Raw genomic sequence first — 22,467 nt, 5'->3', positions numbered from 1 at the left:
ATGAAGCCTTAAAACTGTCCAGCATTCCCTCTATCTTATGTAGTAATTTACAACTATCCCATCATGAGCAATCACTTGGTAATTACAATTATTCAGTTTGATTTGAATAATGTATCTCATTAAAAATGATATTCACCTATAATTTGCTTTTAGGAGAGGTTCCCATAGCTTGTCCAAGAGGTCATGGTAGTCTTCCTGTGAAATGCCAGGCATCAGCCACTGCTCCAAATCAGCTTTTTGGTAGAAACTGGATGTAATCATTCTAATAATAGATTAAAGATACCCATTACAAAAACTGACATTATTTCTAACATTTCTTCTACATTAACTTTTTGTATTATTGTCTGCAAAACATAATAATGATAACTCACTTGTAGACATGATCTTTATGAATGTCAGACAGCCTTTCTGGAACATAAAGGCTGTAACCCTTGCCATTTGTGATTGGTTCATTTACTTTCTCTTTTTCTGTAAGTCTAGTGATAGAATCGGTGCTTGTAATCTCTTCCTCTGAATGCATCATCTTCAAGACTTCTCCCAAGTTTTTTGCAGCAATAAATTCACCAATTCCTGCATTAGCATGAAAAAGGAAAATAAGCTATCAAATATGTGCTATTATAATTATTTGGTGATGTACTGTTTGAGGTAGGTTTTGGATGCACAAAGAACACTACAACCTTTATAAGCTTCATTAAATGAGACATAACCTAACACATTTATCTAGAATAAACCTTTTTACTATTCCAAATTCTTTCAACCTCCTTTTATTCTGTCCAACATCTGTTCCACTTGCCATTGATTATAAGATGAATAAAGTATATTATTATTATTATTATTGAGCATGTCTGAGACATGAACAAGTAAAAAAGAAGTCCCCTATAATTTTAATCTACTCCTATCTTCTGTAATACATTCATTAACTCTACCCATTGTACTCCATCAATGCTTTCTTGATGTCTATGGAAAAAATAAATCCTGATTGTACTTTATTTCCTTTCTACTAGTGACTGCTATGGCATCATTCATACCTTCTAATTTCTTTAATCATTTGCCTATAAAAATATTTACATTTTTTACTGTTAAAGTAGAGCTATGGAATCACCTAAATGTAAACTGCTTTTACTTTGTTGAAGGATAATAGATGCTTGATTTCATGTCTCTAATGTAAAGACAATACAGTTATGACATATCCCATACTTGATGCACCAAGTCTTGAGATAAATATAATGTTATTATCAATTATTTTGGCGATGGATTTTTGTGCATTTCATATTTCACTGGTGAAGAATATCCATTTTAGACAAACAAGTTGATAATTACAGTTGAACCCCGTCACAGTATTGAAGGGAAAGTATCTGGGTTAACCATGAAACATTATTCATCCAAAATTTCTGCTGGCATCTCAGAGGTTTACATTCATAAAAGCGTTTTAAGCCATTTAAACACATTTTCACTTAAAGATTTCAATTAATTTTTAGTTTACTTTTATGCATACACAGATATGATAATCAGTCACTTTAAAAAAATGTATGTTACCAGAACTAGTTTAAGCACCTGCTGATCAATAAAGTATGTATTCAATTGTTCCCGGCTCAACTTTGTGGAAATTCATGTTAATTAAATGAAGAATACAATGCATCTTTCCACTGTCCAGTATGTATTCTTTAACTACAATCAAGTACAATTTTAATTAAAATGCCATAAGGTTAGATAGAATAACTCCCTGAATTTTTTGATAGCCTTTCAGTTTGTTTTCAAACTGATAATATTTCCTACTAGTAATTTGATAAATCAAAGGATGAATTAATTTTTACTCACCTATGATATAACCTTGATCTCTAAGCCTCATCACAGTGTAAACAGAGTTCAAAGAGTTTCCTCCAATTTCATAGAAGTTTGATTTCAAACTCAGAGGTGAACCGCGCCGTCTAAGTTTGCAATTCTCTGTTCCAACTGGCAATGTAGAAGCAGCTGTACCACTTCCTTTGAGAACATGTTCAACTGTTAAAAACAGGACCTCTGCAGCATGCTTCTTTGATTCAGGAACCTCAGATAGATCTGGCTTCATGTCACCAATATCGTCATCTTCACCACCTTAAAAAAACATTTTCATTTGAAGCAAATGGATGAAGGAAACTAGGTTCAGATTTGAAATCATGGGTACCTTGACTAGGGTTCAAGCCTTCAGGCTGATTTGTAAGTGTGCCATCCTCCGAGGAAATTGTATTTCAAATCTAGTTTCTACAGAAATAATGTGAACTGTAAATACATAGTAGGCTACAATATATGAATATTAAAAAGCTCAAATAATTTTACTTTTTCAAATTAATTTTATTAGAAGCAGCCTGCTGGTTTAGGGTAGGTTTTTGATGCACCCTGGGACTACACAGTACTATACTCATAATCCCTAACTTAAATAACAAAATTTATCCAAAGATCCCATACTATATAAGATAATTCATTTTTTAGTGCTGAATTTTCATCATCCCTCCAATCTATTCCTATCTTCCACAAAACGCTCACTAATTGTGGCCAGTTGACTCCGTCAAATGCAATCTCAAAATATATGAAACATACAAATGCATCCTGGTTATAGTCTACCTTCCTTTCTGTCTACTAGCCTCATTATTGCTGACACCCTGCTACTTTTCTATTTTTGAGATGGGTGTCAGTGCTGATCTTCCCTCCGACAGCCTTCTATCCTCCTGCACATATGCTATCCCACAAAAACTCTTCCTTCTTAATTCCTGAAAATTCTCGAGTAGTTCTTTGGGGATTTTATATGTTCCCATAGCCTTTTCCAATTTCATTGTCTATGTTTTTTGTATGTCTCAATCTATTATTCCTTGCCCTAAGCTATTATTATCAACAATTTTCCCTCTCTATATCTAAACTACTTTACTCTCTTCTTTGTTAACATTTAACCTGCTACATTTCTCGAATAAATGGGATATCCTCTCTTTTTTTCCTGATAATTCATTCACCTTCCTGTAAAATGCCCTTATTTCTCCTCACCTCAGTCAATTCTCTATATACTGGCACTGGTTTTTCTTTCTTGTTATCTCTGCAAAATTAGTTTCTTGCCTCAATTTATTGTTTAGGTCGTTGTACTTTCTTAAAATATTTTTAATTAAAAAATGCACTCAGTGGGTGTTGTATGGTTCCTTAGTTTGGCACACCCAAGGGTCAGTTTTCCTTTCCTTGGTAGAATTGCTTTGCTTTTTAGCATTCAGCTTTTTAAAAGCATTGCTTTTTAGCAATTTCTTAAAAATATTTATTTCATCCCTCAACACTCTCTTCTCTCTGCTCCACTTCCTACATTTTCACTCAGAAATCAATTTCCTGGAAGTTAATATAACTCTCATCAAACAAATATTCCACACCACTGTCTACATAAAACCCACTAATAAACTAAGGTATCTTCACAACAGCAACTGTTGCCTAGTGTTCAGAGAATACTCAGAAATGTCCTATGAATGGGCAATAGACACATTCTGATGCATTGATGAATGGATATGGTAGGGTATTTGAATATTTGTAACACACTGACTAAAGAACTGAGAGATGACTAAGTGATTACCACGAAATATGTAAATTAAAAATTAAATTTAAAAGATCTGTAGTTGTGAGGATTACAAATCCAAATAGGAAGTGGGTTGAAATGTTAAAAAGCATCCCCAAAGGATAGCACCAGAAGGTCAACTATTGGACTATCAAATGGAAATTAAATACATTGGCATGGTAGTTGGATCCCTCTCAAGTTTGTAAATTATGTACCTAAAGAATATTGTTAAAAATTGCTATATTATCCAGTGTTTTTTTATTAAGTTGTACAAGGCTCTTGGTAGAGAAATCAACAGCAGCCCCTCACATTTATCACTTCCTGAAGACGCTAACGAAAATATAAAACAACTGAAGGAATCGCCAGGAAGGATTATGAGGGCAAGACAGGTGACCAATGCAGTTGGTTTGATAGAAGAGGATAGAGCTCAAATATTACTAAGTAGTAGTTTTTAGGGGACGTGACTGACATTAGAGATGGATTGGAAGGGTGGAGAGAGAACCGGCATCGAGAGTAGCCTACGATAAATAAAATGCGTCATGGGGTCTGCAGTTTAACGTCACATCTGACGGACGGCGTACTCAAAGTGCTCTTCACAAAGCACCTCAAATAGGGATTGGGCTACCACTAAAATATATCTGCCGTCTCCAGGATTCGGATCCGGGCCCTCTCGGTGGGAAGCCAATACATTAGCCACCGCGCCATCGAGATCCCTAAATATAAACAAACCCATCATACATTTCCAATCATAACTATGTGAAACAAATGCTACGTAGGACGCTATATAAAAAATAAACGTCTAGAGAGAGGAAGATTCAATTTCTAAAGGAAAAGTTAATGGGTCGCTGATATCCATTCATACAAAAAATGAAGTCCGAAATGTATTGTGTGCACGTTATTTATTTTGAACCTGTCCATCTGAAATATTTTAATGAATACGGCAATTCAAAACTTCCAAACGCCGCCACTCTTTGCCTATTGTCACGTGATATTCCGGCTAACCAAGTTACTTCATCCCCATCCAATAGCAAGCAACATCAGCCCTTCCACACTGATCGAAGATTGGTAACTGGCGGAAAAATCTTGAATAGATATGAACTGGAAATGGAGGTATCATAGCAATTTCAAATATTTAAATGATATCTAACCTTCCTTTACGTTAAGCATTGATAATTAAGTAGCGTATGCATCGGTGTTGCCTCATGATTAGTTGGTATGCCTACATACACTATAAAAACATATTTATTGTATATTCTAACGTAGCTACTTAAGTAAATTAATTGCCTCATACAAAACTACCGTTAAATTTACAGGTGTTCAGAATGATGCGGAATCCGATGGCAAGATCGCAGTGATCCCTTTTGCCCGAATGATATTTAATGCCCCGTCAAACTTACCTAAAGAATCTTCTTCATATATTTTTAGGAGAGCTTGTCTGTCGGTTTTTCCATTCACTAGCAGAGGAATTTTGTCGATTACTTTTACCTGGGAAAGAAATAAGGTAATTAAAGTTTTTTCCAAATAAGTTAACCACAATTCGTTTCATAAAAATTAATCAATTAGTCCCCGAGTATTGACTTATCCAAGTGCAATAATATAGTAACTAAATGTATACAGGATGACATTAACTAATAAAAGTATCTATCAGCGATGAAATTAATAAGTTCTATCCATAAAGATAGTCAAATAAACATTCCACGTATTTCTGAGATATTTAATATATCTGAGATAGAAGCAGTTGCCAAACATGGTGGATACAATGTACTATGTCTTAATAAACGTTAGCTTACAAAAAATGAAGTAGTTGTGTAAATCATTAGTGATTTTAGCTTGGTATCATTTTACTGCCGGCCTGCAATAAAAATTATTGGTACCTGTATTTATGCCTTGAAAGGTATGCCTTTTAAAGTAATTGACTTTGACAAATTCTGTATGGAATTGCACTTCGAAACATCTGCGATCATGGTGAGGGGCCTGAATTTGATCATTCCTCCTGAGTATCGCTCCCCTAATGGTGTATTTGTACATTTCTCTCATCAACTGGAACTAGTACTGTCCCTTTTCTTTACTCTGAAAGCCAATATCATAATTTGTGGGTATCTTAACATTAATATAACACTAAAAACTAGCAATTTTCAGGTACGTTAAAATCTTTTGTTTTCGTAAAATTTTTACTTGGAAAACAAACAGTCTACTCGACTGTTTGCCAGCCTAGACAATGCAATGACCACTTGTGGTCCTTAACTGAATAGTATAGGTTTTATTGACTTTCATTTGTCTTACTGTCAAGGTATAAGCTTCATTTTGAGCACTCAAATAACTCCAGAGAAATTCTCAAATGGACGTTATAAATAAAAATAACTATGAGACCCAGATCAGTAGAAGGTATAAAGAGTTTAAACTGCTCCTATCTTGTATCAATTGGCATGTTATTTGCACAGGCTATGCTGAGCAACTTAGTTCTCCTAGTGTTTTAGGTGATTTCCTGGACATTTTCGAACATTGCATGCCTAAAAATTTACTAAACTGTAAGCTCACTAAAACTAAAAATAATCTGTGGCACACTGAGGAATTATTAGTTATTTGAAATGATTTACTTAGTTACTACCACTCTTACAAAACAAGTGGAAGCCTTGCATGACATTTGAGGCTTATTTGAATAGAAAAGGGATAATTTAAACTCAATCAAGTATTAAAAAAATAAAGCTTATAAGGATTTTATTTTCAATGCAAAAAATAAACAAAAGGCAGTTTGGACAGTAATCAATGAAGACGTTGCTCATGACAATGCAAAAGAAAATCTTCTGTTTACCCCAGAAACGGTGAACAATTTTTTCTTAAAAGCTGTTGAAGACAACTGCGCTCTGAAAAAGTTGATGCTGCCAATATTGCCAATATGGTACAAAATCTTCCTCTAAATAATATAAATTTTAAATGGAATTTTGTTACTCGATTTGAAATTATACTGACCGCAAAAAATTTAGAAAAATCCAGCGGTGAGGTTATGTATAGTCTGTCTAATTCCCTAATCAAGGATATTATTGTGTTCATTGCGGAGCCATTAGGTATGTTACTCAGCTTATGTTTTAAGACAGGAAATTTTCCAACACCTCTAAAATATTCCAAAACAGTGCCTGTCTATTAGAAAGGAGATAAAGATGATTTGACTGACTACTACCCAATTTCTATAGTCCCAGTTTTTGGTAAAATTTTTGGAGCTATAATGAAAGATAAAATATTTAAATTTTTTTGAAGTCGAATAATTTGTTTTCCAAATCATAGTATGGCTTTTTATCTGGGAAATCTACAATTATGGCTGTGGAGTCCATAGTTCATTATGTCATTAATGCATTTGAAGATAAGGAATAAGCCTCAATGATACCATGTCATCTTAGGAAGGCTTTTAACTGTATTAATCATTCAATTTTACTGTCGAAAATAGAATATTATGGTGTTAATGGACTTGCACTGAAAGTAATGAAGTCATATTTGGATGATCACCAGCAAGTGGTTGAACTTGATGGCCGTAAATCTGCAGCTCAAAGTAAAATGTGGTGTCCCACACAACTCTTTGCTTGGCCCAGTACTTTTGTTCCTCATAATTAATAATTTTCCCTGTAATATGAAACTAATTTGTTTTATATGCTGATGTTACCACTTATGTACAAAAATGTCAACATCTAGAAAATGCAATGGGACAATCTAACACTGCCCAAAGACAGGCTTAGGAATAGTTCAATATTAATAATAGACATTTAAAAACTAAAATAAAACCAGCATATTGTATGCAGTATTGAATCATAAATAACTATAATTGAAACTGCTAAAATGCTAGGAATTTATGTTGATACAAAACTTAACTGGGAGATCCACATCAGTCAGATTTGTAATAAACTGAGTAAAACCTGTTTATTTGTGAAGAAAGCTCAACTTTCTTATTTCAAATCAGTATTGTTTAACATGTGACCATACTTTCTTTCAACGTCATTTGAATTATGGTGGTGAGTTATGGAGCCATTCCCCACATGTTAAACAAATATTTTTACTAAAAGAGAGAGCTATTCACTCCTTTGCTAGTATACCGCCATGTGATTCCTGCAAGCTTATTTTTATTATGAGGCATGGAATTATGACTATTTAGTTCATATATATTTAAGGCTCTGGTACATGTGAAAATTAATCTTGAAACTTGCCAATTAATATCTTACAGCCATAACTACACTAAATAAGGGGTAAGCAAATGTAAATTCTACTTATTTTAGATTGTCCTCAACCTAAAACTCATTTCATAATGTGAACATTCAGCTGTATAACTCTGCCTATTCTGCTAAAACTAATGTGCCTACTCAGCTGAAATCGGACTGTATCCTGAATTTCAAGAATAGGGATTATATACCACGTTACCTGCTAATCCAATTTACTCATTTAATGAATTCTTTTGTGATAGTCTTCATCACATTTTATAACCCATGTTTACATATTGAGTATTATTAATATTGATGACATTTAATATGATTGTGCCATTTATCGAAATGAATAGAGTATTATTATTATTTCCTCCAAAAGAACCCTGTATAAGTTGATGTAAATGTGGCTATTCTTACTTATTTCAAGGTGTCAAAGTATCAATCTTGCTCTGTTCCGGAAAATTATTGTACCATCCCGTTGTAGCTCCAGTCATTTTATGTAAGGTAGACTCATTTGTAATTTAACTTGGACTTCATGACAGTGCAGGTACTTCTTAAAGTCCGTGAAAGATCTGGAACTTTATAACTTTATGTCCCTCACAGTTACATACCTCGGGCATCATGTATGGTGGTAGTATCTTCTGAATCATTCCTTCAATTTCACTAACTGTTATTGTAATTCCATCTTCAAGGGTGACAAATGCAACTATTGCCTGCAAAATAAATGTAGTATTTACCTTAAATAATTATTTCAAGGATGCATAATAATTATGGTATGTTATTAATAGGAAGCAATTTTAGCATTCTTAACATTTTAAAACACTTAATTAAAATATTTCAAGAATATTTTTTCCCATTTTTATGCTAGTTTTCTATAACAACTATAGAGATCTCTAAAAAGCTTTAAATATTCACAAAATGCAAAAAGAAGTGTTTCAGTGAAACCAAAAAGTACCATGAATTCTTCTCTCATCATACCTGATTGATATGACCTGGTTTATAGCAGAGAACAATAGCCTTGGCAAGTCCTGGAACTCCTGATGTAAAAGCTCTCTCCACTTCTATAAGGTCCACTCTGTGGCCACGCACTTTAACCTGTGAGTCTGAGCGTCCTTCATAAGAAAGGACTCCTCCCTTGGTTACACAGGCAAAATCTCCAGTGCGATACAATAGGGTGTACTCTGCAAATATTTAAGGTATATGTTAAAAATCAAATAATGACTCGAATGGTGTATTGATATTTTTTCAATTTCAAGTAATAGTTATCCAAGTACAAAAAAAATAGGTAATTACTTAGAATGTAGACCCCTATCTCTAGATTTGAAAAGTCACATTTTCTCAACAGGAACAGCCGCTATAGTTTTAAATACTCCTATTGAGAGAAAAGCTTTGTGTCAGGTTGAGCATGCCAAATTTCTTGGCATTAATTGAAATTCTCATTGGAATTCTCAAGAAGACATTCTTCTGGAAAGACTTAACTCATTGTTTTTTCTTACATGCACTATTAATTTCACTGTTTCTGATTAATTTCTCCTCTCAATCTATTATGGCCTTTTTTACTCGAATATTGTGCCCAATATATTGTTCTGGGGTTCCCGCATCAATCTGTTTCCATGTTTAAACTGCAAAAGAAAATGTTACCTTTAATAGCCAATGTCAGGTATGACTCCTCAAGTATTCCCCTGATCAGGAAGTTCAACGTGTAGCCTCTTCCATGTATTCATATTTTTAATGCAGTTGTGTTTGTAAAGGGGAATAAAATAGTATTTTCTACTAATGCTTATGTACGTAAGTATAGCATTCGTAAGGTTAATAACTTGCTTATTTCTTATGCAGATAGTAACTGTTCTTATCAGTCTCATTATGTTCAACTAACTGCTGGTAGATATGCTTTAATTGGGCTTTGCGATTCCCTGAATATTTTGCTCATTAGATATATTTTTCTATGGAATTATGCATGTGGAATACATTGTGTAAAATGCAAATTTACCTAAATGGGTTCTGATTAAGTCTACTTTTAGTTTTTCGCAATTATTGTACCTAATGGCATGATACTTCCTATAACTGCTCATTTTGAATTAATTTAAAATCAGGTTGTTAGAAATTCAAACTTGATACGTACTACTGTACTACAAAATATAGACTCTAAATAAATTGTGAATGAGGAATTGGAAAGTTCTTTCATCCTCTGTTCCTTACAACAGGGAATACCTCCTAGCAGAGCTGGAGAAGGTATAAGTGGCATGTGGTGAAAGTAGGTATGAGTTCAGAGAACAAGACAATGAGAGGCGGAAAAGAATGAAGAAATGTGAAATGATTAATGAGAGTTAACGCATTAGTATGAAATGTTAAGGTCTAGATGATGGCTTTAAGATACCAGATGCTGGCGACCTCTCAGGTTAGGACATCATTTGGTGGTTTATTGAATTGTGAGGAGGTTAATATTGAGACTGGGAATTAGTCATAAAAAATTATTTTCTGTTGGAAGAGGTGGGTTTGCAGGATATCCTGTTCTCAAGTCATCCTTTTTATTACTGGACGGCTGCTCCCAACAAATTAACAAAAAGAGAGCATAGTCATTATAGTTTAAATTTTTATAAATTATCAAAAGATGGTAGTTAAGAACTAAATATTTATACAGGCTTAATTACCAGATTTGTTAATTTGTATAATCTTGTGCTGAATGGATTTTCAGCCTTGCTCAAAATTTAAACCAATGCATATTTTTACTCGCAAATGGATGCCCATGGTGAACGATGGCATCTTTTTGGGCTATCTTATTTTATTATTCCCATTTCAACATCCCTACTAGGCATTTTTGGCATATAACTGATTGTCAGCATGTATTTTACTTCGGTAATAAATTGATGATTTCCCAACTAGCATTTAATCATTTTTAAACAAAGGGAATCGCTTCGTGGAGCCTTACTCAGATTAGAAAGGCAGTGGTCAAGGTTTTTATGAAATAAAAAATTGCTAATGTTGGATTCGCCATTTAATGTCATGAATTTGCCATTTTGTAGCCCCTCAAATGTCTTCTCCCCCCAACAGATCAAAGATCCTAATGGACCAAGAGGCTCTCAACACAAGTTAATTACTTGCCTGCCAAGTTATGAAACTGCCCCTCAGTTGATGGATATGTGTAGCCACTAATCATGGGATTTCAACGCTGAAAGACTACATTGCTTTCAAACTGAATGATGTGCTCAAGTTTTATCTTGGAATGTCAGTAAGTACTCTCACACATTTTTCTCCAAATATTATGCAGTGCTACATGCCTACCCTATTCTAGCTCATTTGGAACTCGCTCTTGAATTGCTGGTATCTCCAAATATTTAATGTATCACGTCATCAATATTCCACTCACTGTAAAGAAATGGGCAGAGAATCACTCGTACATCTTGGGGTTTCTGATTAATGGAAAGTATACAATATGGGTGTCAATATAGAAGTACGGGACATAGTCATCTTACAAGATTCTATCATTGTTTAGGATAAATTCTCAATTATATTTATGGCTGTTCAAATGATTTCCTCAAAAATTATATCCAAGTGGAGTTCAAAAGGAGGAAACAAATTAGATATTGATCTGTAACTTTTTTAAAGCTGTATCTTAGCCAAAGTACTCAGTTTTCTGAACAGGAGGACATGAAAATGGGGGTGTAAGCATTTCTAAGCTCTAAGTTCAAATCTTAAAGATGCTGTTGGTATAAGGATAGCAAATTAGAAAAAAATTTGTCTAAGTTATAATAAGGTAATATTTTAAAGTCTCGGAATATTTTTCCCAGTTCACAGCATCAGGGTTACTCATATGATAAAAACATCATTTCACATATGGAGATAGAAAATAAATATTTTGTAATGATAAGCCTTTTAGAAAACTTCACAATGTGGGTAAAAATTACTGTAATCTTGAACCATTCTGTTACTTTTGAAAGATGTTCATGGATGGGCTAAGGATTAAGGTGAGTAGGTTACGTTCACAATGCGCAATAAGAGGCTTCTAAGTGTGTTGTAACAAATCTTCCCTCACCTGGCATATGCAATCCATTCTTATTAGTCGATATTATGCGGTATTTTCAGGGATGATGACAAAACAATCCAATTTTTCTATAATTGATGGAAAAGATAATCGTAGCTATTCTGAAAAGTAAAATTCCAAATGGAAAGGGATTGAAAAACAGCAATGCCTACTTGGACTACTACTGTTGATGGGCTATACAGATATAGCATAAGTTTATACTTCAGTATTCATGTTGTTTGGTGTCTTAGCGTATTCCACTATCCCGTTGTTCTTATCATAGTTCCATAATTAACTTTAAAGTATTTATCATAAGATTTTGGAAATTAAACATTGCATTATTAATTGATGCTTCAACAACTTTAACAATCCACATTCGAGTTCTGAATTATGTGGCCGATGGAATGACTTCTTGAGTTCTTTCAGTGAAAAGGAAAATGTTTAAGTGCTCATTTTTGTATAGGCCCATTGTTTTCGCCAGATTGTGAGAACTACTCTAATAAAGCTTATCTTAAGTTGCAGCGAGTAAATATTCATGAATAAACGTATATATTTATTCGTGTGGATATATGTATTCACTAGTAATGACTGCTTTTGTAAGAATGAATTTTGCCTTACTGCTTTGCGGCATAAATATATGACCTGGGTTGACTTAAACGAATAAAACCTATTTCTGGGTGTATAACTCAGAATGAAAGTAGAATGGTGTTTTGAGAAAAACGTCCTTGGGGAGGAAATAAGGTTTCCTCATTAAATCATTAATGGGTGAGTAGAATTGATGGAAAGGCAATTTGTCAATTGCTTGCGCAAGAGCACATTAGTTTCTTGTTTCGGATGTCTAAAAGAAAGTGTTTCGCGCGGAAACTTTCTGTAAGAAGTTCTCTTACGCTCCGCTCTGCGCCAACGATTGCCCGTGGTTTTACCGCCAGCGGCGCCAGCTGAACTGGTTTTCGTCCCATTTAAGTTCAAGACATTCAAATTTAAGACAATGGTGATCTTGAATGGAAAGAGGATAGACTTTTATATTTACCACTCTTTTCCTATGATGAAAGAATTTGTGTTTGAAACAAATTCGGCACTTGCTTAAATTGTCAAACTGTGAAAAAAAATCCGATAGAGCTGTCGTTTCATCGTACGCGGGGAGCCTTGAGCATTGAAGGACGTCCGTGGGCATCGATATCGAATCGAACCCTTCGGGATAGAACTATTGTACTGTGACATTAACATTTAATGCCGATCGGAACTTTATCTGATATTCTTTGGGCTAGGAAGGTAAGACCTTGCTCGTCGCCTTGCCGTATCACGCCCCGGGTAATTAAGTCTCCATGTTAATCGGACGCAACTTAGGGTCATGAAAACTATGGCGATCTTGAACTGAATATCGGTATCATACCTCTTCTTGCCTGTATCTCTGAATATTTAGCACCATTTATATTTCATTAGACGTATTTTCTACGAGTAATTTAGAGAAACAAGCTCTATGTAATAACTTGAATCGCGCAATAAATTCAGTCTTCTACTTTCTATCTCATTCTGCATTCATCAGCAAGAATCACGCAACATATTCCAAAGCAAAAGATGCAAAACTTCATTATCAATTCCTTCCTCTCTATCAATTTATTATGAATCAATGTTTCCAACGCGCATTCTTGTCATCGTTTAATGGCTAGATCGGCGAAATAAATCGTTGCGAATCTGGATGAAGTTTAACAGCACCCAAAATGTATGGGTGAAGATAATAGCCTCATATCTTTCCATTGTCAATGAATACCTACCTGAAACTAACCACAACGTAGTAGTAGTTCGTAGGGGAGGCGACTGACAACTGAGGTCATTGGCGCCATAGGGGATGGACATGAAAGGATGAAGGGTGGAGAGAAACCCGGCGTCGGCATTAGCCTACTCTTAACGAAAGGCGCCAAGGGGTCCGCAGTTTAACATCCCATCCGACAGACGGCATACTCACTCAAAGTGCCCTCCACAAAGCACCCCAAGTAGGGATCGGGATACCTCTGAAAAATATTCAGCACCGCCGGGATTTGAACCCGCGCCATCTGGGTGGGAAGACAGTACGTTAGCCCCTGCACCATCTCAATCCTCCACTAACCACATCGTCAAGTATTAAAATTGTGAGAGGCTTTGCTTCAATCAAACCAAAAGGGCCAGTTTCTGACTCGGGTGTTAAACTTAAATGTTTATAATCTTAACATTAATTAGCAGATATTCATTTAGTGCATGGTGCGGCGCTTAAATCCGGACAAATTTCAATTTGAACTTCCCGCCATATCATAGTTCCGCTGGAGGTCGCGATTGGCGTCCTTGAAAGCTATAAGCATCATAACCTCAAAATAACCTAGATGTTACGTACAAGTGCGGCGTACAATCGAAGAGCCGCTGTTTTCGAAAGTGTTCGCGCCGGGAGTTATATTTCGAAATAGTTCGATTCTTCGTGTTGTACCCCAGATCAACTGTTTACGATATTGTGGCTAAGTATAATGCTTCGGAGAAATCTGGGGAAGGTTTCGCTAACCCGGCGAGGAAATCTCATTCGAAGGAACGCGTGCTTGTCCGGATTTAAGCGCCGCACCCATTTAGAAATCTTAAAGGTGGTATTAAGAATGATCATCAGAAGATTAAATAATCGGGTGACGAAATACCTACGATTATATCGGCTATGTTTTCGAATGGCGGAGAAAACAAAACATCACTTCAGTCATGATGAAATTAATAGGAATCGTAAAGAATATAAAGACTATCTATAGTAAACAATATAAGGGCAGCAGAGAGAGAATCTGGATGCATTTACTCGTAGTAGCGTAATTTGGCAGAGTTTTTTGTCCATTGTTGTTAGTTTAACTAATTTTCAGATACTGTCCAAAATCTACATCTTATCGGTGGAGAAATGAGACACTCACTCACTTTATAATCCGTTTAACTGAATACCTTTTACTTTACTGTCAATTTTAGAGTTTCGTTAATCCCCTGGTGGAGGAGGACAGGATTCTCAACTTTCTGAAGTCATAACGAGTCGAAATAATCTACCTCTGCAAATGTCAAACTGTTGTCATGGGAGATGAGGAACGAGATCGTCTTGTTACGGAGCGTTTCAGCTCGAATTCTAGATGGGAATACCAGGTTTTTTCACCACCGTCCTTAGAATACGCCACAATCATTAAGCCATTACCATATATCTCCGAATATCCAAAAGTGGAGTTGTCTTACAATTAAGCATTGCAGAGTTTTGCTTTGATGTGCGAAATTGCATGAAATTCAATTGCACTTCAGTTTAGTAATTTCCGAGTGGTAACGAAGGAGCATGGGGCCCTTACTAAAATTTCCACATTATTTCTCTCTCTGTATTGATGATACTGTACAATGTGATATTCTAAACTGTGATCCCTTAACTGTGTGTTCTTTATGGTCGAAGAAGATGTCCTCGGAGTTCGAATGTCAATAGGTTCGAATGTCAACGGAGTTCGGGTCAATGTTTTGCAATCAATGTATAATAATATCAATGCAACCAATATATAATAATCATAATATATTTACTAGTTATATAGTTACCATAATAATCTTTTTGCATTTAGCTAAATTCAGATAAAGGCTGTAGATGTAGCTTTTGAGGAGGACTGAGGTAATTTGCGCCATTAGGAGAAAGGCCGTTAGCCTACTCTTAAAGAAAGGTGCCAAGGGGTCCGCGTCATAACGTCCCATCCATTGCTGAATCCCAGTGTGACAACTCACTTGAAGTACCCTCCACAAATCACCTCAAGTAGGGATCGTGAAGCTGAAAAAGAGCTGCCGTTCCCAGGATTCGAACTCGGGCCCCATAGGTGAGAAGCCAGTACACTAGAGACCGCACCATCTCGATCACCTATTGATACAAAGGGAGCCTAGAGGGGATGTAGAAATGGTGTCTATGGGTGATTGAGTGCAATTTTAAAGGAGGATACCGCACCATCTCGATCCCCCCATGTATATTGAACTCACGCACAACGATTAAAATTGGAACTCCCTTTAAAGCTAGTTCGTAAGAATTTAATGTAATGTTAACTTTCCTACTTTCAGCCACTTTCGAAAGTTTATTGATCAAATATGACTCACTAGATCACTACGCCACTCCCTGAAAGAATTATATGTGCTCATTCTCATTAATCTCGCTTTTTATAAATCTACGGAGTAGGTAATGACTAAAAAAAAGTCTTGCTAACTCCCTGAAATTGAAGGGGTTATCAATGAAATTCCTAATATGTTCCTCACGAGTATCAGTAAAATATTACGATATATCTACAATCACAAGGTTTAAGCTCTCTACCTTTCCCTGGGTGTTATACTGTCATAAATTCGGTTTAAAAATTCACTGAACAGTCGCTTTACGTCAATGCGTTTCTATTCCTAGATTTTCATTAATTGACCTTCTGGAAGTTTTGCTAATAGAAAAAAAATATGGGTTTCCTCATCATCACTTCGTATGTCGACTATAAGTCCATTCCACGTATGGTCCATCAGCGTGTAGGGAGACCGAATTCAATCGTGTAGAATTAGACGTGACGTAGTGGAAGGCGAGCATAATCGATTCTTAGTAACATTTTGCTACGAATCGAATTCATAGCCTTCCTTCAGGGTTCATACACGCATTCTCTCTCTTCTTCCCACCGTCGCATATCACTCTTACTCTCCCGTTGCATGCCATCGTACACACAGCATTAGTAAAATCAGTTTATGATTAACATTTCTCAAAAAACAGACCTTCGAATTCTACTGACAATTCCAAGAAGTCTTGTGTGCTCAAAAAGCAGAATAGTTCGATAAAGGATCTAAGGTCCCAAATATTTCATTCCTGAACTTTGTTGGGACTTAGAATCCTGTTAGCAATTAGGTTAAAATTAAATGTTGGGTTCTCTGATGATTATGATCATTACTGACTGTGAATGCACTATCAATTAGAGATTATGGCATGAAAATATTCATGCTCTGGGCAAGGTTAGAAACCGCGGCCTCATCGATGTTTGCCTGGAAGAATACTGTCGATTAGGTTGTCTGTTTAATTCTTTTTTGTTAGACAAAAGTCAAAATGGAAATTTTCGTATCAGGATGTTAAATATAATCAATACTGTACTCTTTTTTGTGTGCTGTTATCTCTAAGCACGACGCGATATTCCTCTGTTGCGCATTTTAAGATCTTTTGACCGAACTCCCGATGATTCATCATATCACCAGGAGTCACGTTGTTCGATTTCATATCGTGAAAATTGAAGAGCGCTGGTAGAGAATTCTTTATTCGTCTTCTAAATTACAATAACGTGCGCGAGGTAAAATTATTACCCGATAATCCGAGGCGAAAACACTGTTGCCGTTCAAATTTCGTCCATCATAGCTATATATTTATATTCACTGTAACTTGGATAACTCGATCCGTAATTAAATGTATGCTATTGGGAAAGTTCTCGTTATCGTTAGCGATGACACCCAGAAAACATCCATGATTTCGCCCGGGACGTCGCTTCCCATCGGCACGATGCGTGTACACATGCCAATTAACGATTGCAATGACTCACCTGGGTCAGTGGCGAAGGGATTGTGGCAGAAACGATCGGATTCCTTAGACTTGATGTACCCCGAGGCCACGTTCAATCCAGACGCGAATAACTCTCCAACCTCTCCGGAAGGCACAGGGCGGAATTGCTTGTCCAAGAGGTACACCAAGGTGTTGTCGAGGGGTCGCCCTGTTTTTTTGGGAAAGAAATTTTGTTCTTTAAATCAAAAGGAGTTGAATTGTCAACAAATGATATGCTATGCAATTTGTTACAATGAATCACCCAAGTAAATGTGATTAATTGCAATCAAATCAGACTAAAAACTTATCTTGAGTGAACGCTTAATTATCATCATCTGCTTCAAATTTAAAGTGCAATATACGTTTAAAAAAGCACATGCAGATACTTATAATAACTTAAGTACTTGCAAAAATGCTAAAAGTTCAATTTCACCTCTTTCATCATTTATAACCAAAATATACTCGGTACAAGTACAAAGGAGTAACTTCTGAAACAAGTTGCTGATTACCATAGCGGAAGAAAATTTATGAAGTGAAGGACATCAGTGAAAAATCCAAATACCTATACATGTATTACGAGAAGTAAAAGATGGAAGGAACCATGAATGAACGAACAAATTGCCAGGTAATAGGATATGGTGAGCTTATACGAAGCAATCTTAGGATCGATAGTCTAATATAAAAAATAGTTACAATAAATGTATGATCTTGTCTTAGAATTTTCTTAGTATAACGGAAAATGAAAATATTTTAAGAAATTTATTATAACAGGTCAATTGAAATGGTCAATTCGTAAAATGTCATTTCCACAGTTTATTTGGCTCAATGACAAAATCGCAGAACAATGCCCAGGCTTAATGTAGTGAATTTTTAGTACCCAACACGCCGAGTTTTATATTTCACGAGTGCTTATGCTTCATTAATTCTCCGGAATCAAGTGAAAATATGTTAATGTCAAAATATTGTAACAATACGTTCTTTTAAATTTGCTTTGGTAGCAAATTACGAAATATTTGTGAAATTCTTGTCTTCTACTATCCACTTACCACTTATGGTATAATTTTCTGTCATCGTTAATAAGCGATAACTGTGAAGTGTGTTCATTATGCCCACAGCTATCCCAAGCAAAATAAGTATCAAAATTTCAAAATTGAAGCATTTTTTAAAACTTCCTGCCAGGTCAGGCCAAGTCATTTGAATTTTGGGTTCCTCTCGCAGCGTACGAAGGCTCTTGGATCTGCCCGCGTGCGTTTATGCTTTTCTAGTTTCTCATCGTAATTAATTAGGTGATTTTGCTAAAATGTCATTCAATGTACCAAATGGGAATGCATTATTTAGGATAAAAGTTTTAGGTGGAAAAACGGTATAGGATAAAATTGTGGAATAGATACGAACTTCACATCCCCACGACTTACTATATAATTTCGGGTATTGTAGTACAGCAAAGAATTCTCTTGCTTGTGGCCGTTTAATATGAAATTATTCTACCTACTTCATTTTGCTCTAAAAATTAGGAACTTGTGGCAAAATGTGATTTACTTGTATCAGAGCTTAGAGATATTTCTGCTGACCCCTACGACTTCCAATCAGTAATATTCTTGACTGATTCCTTCGTATCACTTTGTTTTTCCCTCACTTCAGCAGAGTGAGCTGATGCTTAAATTTTTCTCTAATAGGCAGCATCTTACTTTAACATCTCATCATAAAGAATAAAAGTTTCTGGAATTAATAAAAGGCAGCTAGACTATAACCCACGGGTAATCGTGAGGTTGGCGATTATTTGATTGTAAAAGTCATTCTTTCGGAACTGTCGAGCTTCTTATGAAGTCGGAAGCTTCTGCCCAGTAGTCGGGGTGCGGTGCTTCTGCTAGAGATGGCAATGGAAATGTAAGTTCAAGAATCTCATATATCCTCATCTTGAGGCTTAAAACGTGTATTTTAAGGAAGAGGTTTGCCCAAAGAGGAAGGTTGATAATGAAGGAAATAAGCATCTGAGATTGGGGGATGGTTTAGGTTAAGCGGGGAAAGAGGGTTGAGGAAAGCGTTGGACTGGAGGATGTGGTTATACTGGCGTCCCTTATGGCGACTTTCAATTCTGTGGGCACATTCTGAGTCCTCTTTCAAAATCTTAAATCAAATCCCTCGTCCTTTTTTTAGTTTCTCATGTGTTTTTGGATCCTTTTCCGCCATCCCCGTTGTTTTAATGAAGGAAAAAGGTCCTCACAACATGCTGGCACAAGGACAACTACCTTGTAGTCCCAGTCACTGCTGCAGTTTCTTTGTCCTCAAGCACCCCTTTCTCCATCCATTCCTGAATTTAACAGCCTTATTATTCTTCAACTTTGAGCCTTGACGGGACAACTGTCGATGAGATTCCAAATTTAAAGAAACGGTCGTGGTATTTGAATTTTGGCGAAGTACTTAAAGAGTGACTTAGATTAAGTTTTGTCCACAGAGCTGCATACCCATGTTCATCGATGCAATTTATTCATGATAAAACCTTTTTCGCCTTGTTTTGTCTTAATAACCAAGAAAGGGTGTTGATTTAATGTCGAGGATATAGACCTATGAAGTACCCACGTTACCAAAGTATTTAAAATTGAAATAAACTTCATCCTCTGGACAAATTGAAACAGTTGCGAGGAATTTCGATAGAGAAGGTTATGAAGAGCTAGCTTAAGCTAATCTTTAACTTAGAAATTATCCCTGTTTTAGCAGATTTACCCGGCTTGCAGAATTTTACCCACTATGCAATTTATTTTTTGGGAAAATGTTCGTATTTCGTTTTTGCCCGAAAGATGGTTGTTTCAAATTTACATATTATAAATAATGAACTGACTTCATAAATTCTTTCCGAGATATTTATTTACCATCACGAGAGCATTTCAGGGAATTATAATGCATTAAAATCGTTCTTGTAGTTTAATTCTTGGGAAGTAATGCAAATATTCAACTAAAAATTTTCAATCATCATTGGCATTGAAGTGCTCATTCGTGCTTGCGCCTGGATCTTGACTGCGCGAGTCAATGTGCCTCCTTAGTGTATGTATTATGACGAGGAGTGAAAAGTAATGTAGCACTCATCCATGCGTATTTCTTAAACATATGTGTATGATGTGAATACACAGTTTAAAGCACTCTGAGGTTCTTACTATTTTTTGAAATTTAGTCTGAGACATTTTGCACTTGTTCTGAGGCGCCAATTTTTTAAAGTGTGCGATTTCGGCCGTTTTTTCATGAAAATTACTTAATATTATTTAAAAAAAAGGCAGGGAGGTACTTCTAATGCAACACTTTACAACTCTTATTTGATTTCGCACATTCTGTCAGTTTTTCATGAAAACAGATATTTTTGCACCACTAATCCAAAATTCTTCTGGGTGGGGTACTTCACCGCTATAAGTGCATTTGCAGTTATTATATCAAACTAGCACATGCTTCACATTTCGATGCAACCTCCTTAAACTGTTAATTATTCATGGAATGTATTAACGGAAAAGATATGCTTATTAAGTAATGCATAAATATTCATTCCGTTGACCCTCTGCCCTTTTGATGCATATATTCACCCCTTTACTAACTCTACAATACTGATCTAATTATATAACAACTTCCAAGCAAGATAACCCTAAATAAATCAGAGTACTCAATTCGTGGTGAAACTACCTCAAAAATTAAATTCACATGAAATTGGATCAGGTTCGCAAACATGGACTCACGAGACTCGTATTCGTTTCCGCCAGAAGTAATCATAAGAATGGAATTTCTTATTATACTTCAATCTATTAAGTTAATTTCAGAGAACTTAGCTGCATTGTTTCTTCTATATAAGGTCACATTTTTAACCGTATCCGTAATGAAAATTCATAAGAATGCAAAATAAGTTGAATTTCAGCGTTTTTACGGTCATTTATCACAACACGTAATTTAATTAATAGTTAAAAGTAATTATTAATTTTTAAATCTCATATACTATTCAATCCCAACCTATGTATTTTTTAACTCTCCAAATATATGCGGTCGATTTTTGCCAGGAGAAAATTTTAAAATACGGAGACATATCATACTAAATGGTATCTGAAATAATCATTTACTGTGATACCGAGTGGAGCAGAATGGACTCCCTAGTTTCAAAAAATCACAGAAGAGCGCGCAGATAAATTAGCGCAGTAGGAGTAACAACGTTAGCTGGGGGAAACAATGCCAATTTTAGTAATTACCATGCAGTGGTCTGATGAGCATCAAAACTTTGTCGTAGAAACGTTTTTAAAAATAACGATAGTGTGATGGCGACGCAGAGGGCTCTGTGGTCTAGCGATGAAGCGCATTTTCACCTCTTAAGGCTCAGTAAATAAGATAAATAATAAATCATTTAAAATTCTTCTTCAGATAATAAAATCCGAGTTGATCACCGATGCTTAAATATCGTGTTGCTTTTTTCTCTTGGCTGAAAGTGTGAGCGTTATTATGTGCTTCAAGCGGGAACAACCCACTGCCTAAGATGGTCGTCCAAAGGAACCATTATTTTTAAAAATTACGTATTTTTTATACCTGAAGCACTGCATTTATGCAGTATTAGTTATTAAGCTTGCATAGATTTTTTTTTGCAAATAAGAGATAGCACCCCAGTAAAACCAATTTATAGCCATGATTTACCTCTTTCAGCGAGAATTGCTCCGTAACGAATTCTATTTTTCTATAAATAGAGGAATTCCTAACAAATACAGGTATTTCTGTAAAAACAGGAACTCAAGAGGATAGTTTTATGACGGGAGATTCCTTCAATCCAGCGTACGAGACCTCATGGTTTCAAATGTCTGCACCCCTGGTTGTTCAAACATATGAATAAGTCTCGCTACCAATGTTGTTTCGCGTATGGCAGAAGTTAATCGTATGTTCGCCTGCGAATACAATGTCATCTTATAAGTGGGAATCGGGCAGATAGCTGCCCACGCGCCAGATGGAGGAGCTTTAAGCGGTCTTGGGCGCTGGCATGGGGATCAAAAGGGGACCGCAGAACCATGATCAATCGAACTGTCCCTATTCCTGAAAAATAGCCCGAAGCTCCCACCGCACTCCAGTTAACAAACTGGTCAATAAACTAAATAAAAAAGTGCTTTGCTGCTGTGCAATCGAGCTG

At 35.8% G+C, this 22,467-nt stretch overlaps 1 protein-coding gene across 2 annotated transcripts in view; it reads right to left on the bottom strand.

Annotated features, from left to right (window-relative positions):
• The window catches only part of e (nonribosomal peptide synthetase ebony), a 61,234-nt gene that overhangs the window by 5,793 nt on the left and 32,974 nt on the right, over positions 1 to 22,467 (bottom strand). For both annotated transcript variants that reach the window (XM_071584677.1, XM_071584676.1), the window contains exons 4-10: positions 17,329 to 17,496; positions 8,728 to 8,930; positions 8,361 to 8,462; positions 4,960 to 5,047; positions 1,819 to 2,094; positions 372 to 570; positions 137 to 262 (exon numbers count right to left, since the gene is read on the bottom strand). In XM_071584677.1, coding sequence (XP_071440778.1) covers positions 137 to 262; positions 372 to 570; positions 1,819 to 2,094; positions 4,960 to 5,047; positions 8,361 to 8,462; positions 8,728 to 8,930; positions 17,329 to 17,496 — 1,162 coding nt within the window. The remainder of the gene's footprint in view (positions 1 to 136; positions 263 to 371; positions 571 to 1,818; positions 2,095 to 4,959; positions 5,048 to 8,360; positions 8,463 to 8,727; positions 8,931 to 17,328; positions 17,497 to 22,467) is intronic.

The sequence above is a fragment of the Hetaerina americana genome, unplaced genomic scaffold (assembly GCF_022747635.1).
Source record: "Hetaerina americana unplaced genomic scaffold, ioHetAmer1.1.p SCAF_2, whole genome shotgun sequence".
Lineage (NCBI taxonomy): Eukaryota > Metazoa > Arthropoda > Insecta > Odonata > Calopterygidae > Hetaerina > Hetaerina americana.
The sequence above is the reverse complement of the archived record's forward strand: the minus strand, read 5'-3'. Positions and strand labels throughout refer to the sequence as shown.